The sequence below is a fragment of the Xenopus tropicalis genome, chromosome 5 (assembly GCF_000004195.4).
Source record: "Xenopus tropicalis strain Nigerian chromosome 5, UCB_Xtro_10.0, whole genome shotgun sequence".
Lineage (NCBI taxonomy): Eukaryota > Metazoa > Chordata > Amphibia > Anura > Pipidae > Xenopus > Xenopus tropicalis.
This window is the reverse complement of record NC_030681.2, coordinates 120,010,851-120,016,990: the sequence shown is the minus strand read 5'-3', so window position 1 is coordinate 120,016,990 and position 6,140 is coordinate 120,010,851. Positions and strand designations below refer to the sequence as shown.

Genomic DNA, 6,140 nt, shown 5'->3' with positions numbered 1-6,140 from the left:
CAGATAAAAGTGAGTGTAGGACTGGCCAGACCGGGGATGACTGACATAGTTGGCCAGCTTCAATACATTGCTATATATGGACAAACAATCCCTGTTTTGTTTCAACGGGAGGGAATTTTAGTATCTTCAACGCTAAAATGTAAATGTTCTAAATATACTGACATTAGGGAATGTAATATATGTCGCTAATAGAAAAGATGGTTGCAATGGTACAAAATTTTATCTTTGCAACAAATTTTGCATTTGCACAACAAAAAAATACCATTTGTGAACCCTTTGCATGTCTTGTTAGCCCTGGAGCAGCAGAGTCGGAGGAGGGGCTGCATGACCCAGCCCAGCATCACGAGTGGGGGATAGAGCAGTTTAATAGAAAAGGGGGAGAGAAAGAAGGCGGGGTGGAGAAGGGTATATAGGAGTGCAGAGAGGGCTGGCTATCCACCATTTTGTGGAAGAAGCAGCAGAGGAAAGGTCGGAGAAGAAGCCAGCAGCGTGAGAGCCAGCAGCCCGACAAGATGTCTGCCAGCATTGAAGAGATGCTAGCCCGCATCAGGGCAGAAGCTGAGAAGAGGGGAGACGAGTGGCTTCGCCAGCTTCTACCCAGCCAGCAGGACCAACCCCCCACAACACCTACCAGGAGGTCCCGAAGATCCCGGCCGCCCAGCAGGCTCAGCCCATCGCCACCAACGCGCAGGAGGAGGCCCGCATCCCCGAGCCCGCAGCCACCCACCAGCGGGAGCCCGGGACTGCAGAGAGCCACCAGACGCAGCAGGATCCCAGCCGGAACCCCCCCTTCGGGCCGCCAGGAGCCAGCCACCCCCACAGGCGGAGCACGGAGCGGAGGATCCAGCGCCCGCCGCAGAAGCAGAGGACCCGGCGCGGCCGGCGAGGACCACGTGGAGGAGGCATCCGAGGCAGAGGCAGGCGCCCCAGGGAGGACCAGCACCCCAGGAACGTCCAGGCGGCTCCGCGGTCAGGCAAGTACTGGGCCGGGTGGGAGCCAGGAGGGCAGAAGCGCTACACGCGCCGGGCAGGGAGACGCGCCTGGGCCTCGGGAGGGGGGAGGGGCCAGAAGGCGGGGCCAGGAAACGCGCATGGCGGGCGCGCCGATGCAGGGGGGGGCCCCGGCAGTCAGCTTTACCCCAGAGAGGGTTGGGGGCACAGCGACAGCCCAGACAGCGTGGGGCACTGCTCCACAGGCGGCAGGCACAACAGAGGGCGGGCTAGGAGCGGGCGGGCCCGCGACAGGGGGGGCCTGGGCCTACAGCCACGACCCAGACACAAGGGGGGGAACAACAGCGGCCCAGGCTGCATGGGGCAGGCCTGGGGCAGACACAGCAGCAAACAGCTGGGGAGCGGGTGGGCCGGCCGGCGCCACCCAGGGGGGCCCAACACCAGCGGGTTTGCCCGGATGCGGGCCTCCTAACCCATCACGGCCAGCAGGAGTGGGCCTGGGGCAAGCAACAGGGGACATGATGGAGGGCACGCGGGCAGTACCCTGTAATGCCGCGGCGGGGTGGGAGGGAACAACGGCTGCACCCACCGTGGCGGCCCAGGGCATGCCCCCCCCCGCTTTGTATTCCGCAGGTGTACAGGTCAGAGAGCGGAGGAGCAGCCACAGCACAGCATCCGCGGGGGACATCACAGGAAACCACAGGCCGGGACAGCACGATCTCCAGCCACAACGACAGCGCAGGTATGCAAGGTATTACACAGGGGCCGGACCACCAACCGGCCAACAACACACCAACAGCAGCCACGGGGGACAGACAAACAGGGGGACAACCAATGGCGGAGTTCATGGAAAGCTTGCGCAAACTCATAGGGCAATGGGATGGGAAGTCCCAAATGCCAGGGGGGGCCCCTAGCGCAACAGCAGCAACCCCCACAGTGGGCACGAGCACACAAGGACTAGCGGGGGCAGTAGGGGGAGAAGGAAGCGGACAAAAGCGGGCAGATAAACCAGTGCCAATCTCCGATTCAGCCAAGGGGCATGCCTACATATGCTTCGAGGGCCCCCTGGGGTCACACCTTAAGCCAGAGGTGAGGGAAAAAATATGGAAACGCGAATATGTAGACATCTTCACCTTGCTCCCCTTAGAGAGATTCAACATAGACAAATACGAGAAGGGTAAGGAACACAGGAAAGAGGAGGATGAGGACAGGCGCCGCTTTAGGCTTATACCCAGGACATTTGGGAACTGGCTGCAAGCGTTCGCCATCCTGGCAAGCGTAGTGGGAGAAAAGCACCCCGAACACTGTTCGGCGCTTTTCTGCTATTTAGATGGCATCTGGGAAGCACACAGGGTATACGGGGGCATAGCATGGCTCCGGTACGACGAACAATTTCGTCAGCGGATGGCAGTGAGGCAGGACGTGTGCTGGGACCACCGGGACATCGGCCTCTGGATGAGGCTGATGAATAACAAGGGCTATCAAGGGTACGGCGGCCCAGGGGCAGTCGGCCAACAGCCCTTTCCAGGCAGCTCCAGCGGGCAAGCTTCCAGCCCAGCTGGAGCACACAAAAAAGGCGTTTGCTGGCTATACAATGATAGCCACTGCAAATGGGGGCTGTCCTGCCGCTTCAAACATGAATGCTCGGTATGCGCAGGAGCACACCCACTCAGTAGATGCTTCAAAAAAGGCAAGGGAGCAGCAGGAAAAGCCAGGGACGGTTTTGGCAAAGGGCCTGACTCCAGTCAAACTAGAGGCGATGCGTCCATGGCTAAATGAGTACCCAGCCAGGGACAAGGCTGAGCTCCTAATAAAGGGTTTTCAGGAGGGGTTTAGGATTCCGGGGAAGGAGGGGACAGGTGGGCTTCATCAAAAAAATTTGAGGTCGGCCAACGAAAAACCAGGGTTAGTATTGGAAAAACTTCAGAAGGAGGTGAGCTTGGGGCGCATGGCGGGGCCCTTTAAGGACCCCCCCTCGGCCTAGTGCCAAAAAAGGAAGCCGGAAAATTCCGGCTAATACACCACTTATCCCACCCCAAAGGCAGCTCAGTTAATGACGAAATCGATAAGGAATTGGTACGGGTCTGTTACACCTCATTTGACGAGGCGGTACACCTAGTGGGCAAAGCGGGACAGGGGGCCTTGATGGCAAAGGCCGACATAGAGTCGGCCTTTCGGCTACTGCCGGTACACCCAGAATCACTACACCTGCTGGGCTGCCACTTCAAAGGGCACTATTACGTAGACAGGAGCCTGCCCATGGGCTGTTCCATATCCTGTGCCTATTTCGAGGCCTTCAGCACCTTTCTGGAGTGGGTGGTACATAAAAAGGCAGGAGTCACTTCAGTCATCCATTACTTGGATGACTTTCTATGCGTGGGCCCACAGCACTCTAATTTGTGTGCAGTCCTACTTGAGACGCTACACCAGGTTACGGAACAATTCGGGGTACCACTGGCACGGGAAAAGACAGAGGGCCCCACCACTTGCCTCAAATTTCTCGGCATTGAAATAGACACAAGCCGGCAGGAGTGCCGGCTCCCAATGGACAAAGTAGTAAAATTGAAGGAGGAAATAGAGTATGCACGGCAAGCGAAAAAGGTGACCCTAAAACAGCTGCAGTCCCTACTGGGCAAGCTCAATTTCGCATGCCGCATCATCCCAATGGGGAGGGTGTTTGCCAGGAGCCTAGCCCTGGCCACAGCGGGGGTCAGGCAACCACATCATTTCATTAGGCTCAACCAGGGGCACAAATCTGACTTAACGGTCTGGAGCAATTTCCTCCAGGACTTTAACGGGAGAGTATATTGGTTGGAGAACACGGTAGAGAATGCGGAGATTAGTTTATTCACGGACGCAGCGGGGTCAACAGGCTTTGGGGCATTCTTTGCCGGCAAATGGTGCGCGGCCAAATGGCCACAGGAATGGGCCGAGGGTAGGCTAACAAAAAACCTAGCCTTCCTGGAACTATTCCCAATAGTAGTAGCGGTGGAACTCTGGGGGCAGGCATTGTCTAATAAATCAGTTCTGTTTAGGTCAGATAACATGGCAGCAGTACTGGCGGTCAACAATCTGACCTCCTCCTCACGCCCGGTGCTATCACTCTTACGGCACCTGGTATTGCGCTGCCTACAAATGAACATCAAGTTTAGGGCGAAACATATTCCTGGTGAAATTAATGAGATTGCCGATGCCTTATCTCGATTTCAGTGGGACAGATTCCGATCTCTAGCGCCAGAAGCGGAACAGGAGGGAGAGCGATGCCCAGACATCGTTTGGAGAGTGGTATCTCAGGTATGATAGAATGGGTCAGGAGGTCAGTAGCACCGACCACCTGGAGCTCCTACAACAGAATATGGAAGGAATGGTTCCAACTAGAACAGGAAATGGGATCAGAGACTGAGTTAGATCGACTTGGGCTCCTGGCTTGGCAGCTGTCCAAGGATTTCAGCGACAATGTATCAGCCAGCGCAGTCGAAAAAAAATTGGCAGCCCTAGCATTTTTATTCAAACTCCGGGGCTGGGCGGATCTCACCAAGGAGTTTGCGATCAAACAGGCAGTAAAAGGCTTCAAAAAGGGGAGGAGGCCCATAGACCACAGGCGGCCGATTACTTTCAATATCTTGGGGGGCCTATTCAATCAACTGGGGGAGTTGGCTAACTCGCCCTTTGAACTGGTATTGTTTAGACTGGCATTCTCATGGGCCTTCTTTGGCGCATTTCGAATATCAGAGCTGGTAAGTCACAACAAAGCGGGGGGCGGGGGGATTTTGAGGCAGGACGTCAGCAGGTTAGATGGGAGCGTGGCCATTATGCTTAGAGACTCCAAGACAGACAAAAAAGGGACGGGATTCAGGGTAGAGCTATTTGGGATCGAAGGACATCATACCTGCCCAGTCAGATGCTTTGACAATTACGTTAGGGTCAGGCCTGACCACCAGGGCAGTTTACTGGTTCATCAAGATGGGGCTTCACTATCTCGATACCAATTCATTGCTGTACTCAAGAAGGCACTGCAAGGGTTGCACCTTGCCGCGAAGGAGTATGGGAGCCACTCCTTCAGGATCGGGGCCGCTACAGAAGCAGCGAGGTGGGGCCTCGGGGCAGATGTAATTAGGAAAATTGGCAGATGGGAGTCAAACAGGTTCCAGACTTATGTTAGACCCAATAGAGTTGAGCGTTAAAAAAAAAAAAAAAAAAAAGGGGGGGGAGGGTAGGACACAGGAAAATAATGTGCAGCAATACTGTTTTATCTGTTTTTCCCCGTTTAGGTCCCCTTCAATGCAAGGTATGGCTCATGGGACACTCCTTCATGCACTGGGCCGAAAGGAGGGCATCAGTTCGTCAGGCAGACGGTCAGTTGGGTTTTCCGGCGTCCCAGGTGAAGCTGCGGTGGGTCAGTAGGAGAGGGCTCAGGTGGGAGGAGTTAGTACCTCGGGCAGTGCAGGAAGCAAAAGATTCAGGGCCACCCAATGTCATACTGCTACATGCGGGAGGTAATGACCTAGGCCAGTGTCCCATGAAAGTCCTAATCTCCACCATTAGGAGAGACTGCCTTAGGCTACGGTCACTATTTGAAGGAGTGATTTTGATATGGTCCGACATCATTCCCAGAGAAAATTGGAAGGGGGCCCGATCTCATAGGGCGGTAAACAGGGCCAGAATCAAAACAAATAGAGCGGTATCCAACTACGTACGAGCCAATGGGGGGATAGTCGTCAGGCATAAGGAGTTAGAGGACAACAGGGCTTTTTTCCGCCAAGACGGGGTCCACCTGAATGACATAGGTCTGGATCTGTTCAATTTTAATTTACAGGAGGCCATCACGCTGGCCTGGAAGTCGTGGCGGCGTATGCAGAGCTGAAGGGGTCCAGCTCTACATACTATGGCGGGTCCTTGTCAGTCTGCCGGGGGGTAAGCTTGTTCTGGTATGCCAGATCAGGAATATATTGGATGGTTTAACCCCTAAGGTGGGTGACCATTGGTGGAAGGAATACGAAAGGTGCGCTATAAAGCGCTGGGTGGGTACTGATATGGCTAAATAGAAAAGGGGACCGGATAGGTCCCGGATTGGCGGCGGGTATCCTCCGAGCTAGGGATTGGGCGGCTGGAGGATAACACGGCTCAGGATGGTTATGGAAGGGCAGGCTGGCAAGGGGCTCGGGGTCAGTAATTTTGGTTATGGTAAT

At 55.4% G+C, this 6,140-nt stretch overlaps 1 protein-coding gene across 1 annotated transcript; it reads left to right on the top strand.

The window, feature by feature from the left end:
- Positions 1-465: 465 nt before the first annotated feature.
- On the top strand, positions 466-5,153 carry LOC101732219 (cuticle collagen 40-like). The gene is made up of 2 exons (XM_004914353.4): positions 466-1,693; positions 4,162-5,153. Exons 1-2 carry the CDS (start codon positions 513-515, stop codon positions 4,181-4,183), a joined length of 1,203 nt encoding a protein of 400 aa, XP_004914410.2. The 5' UTR covers positions 466-512; the 3' UTR covers positions 4,184-5,153.
- The last annotated feature ends 987 nt before the right edge of the window (positions 5,154-6,140 follow it).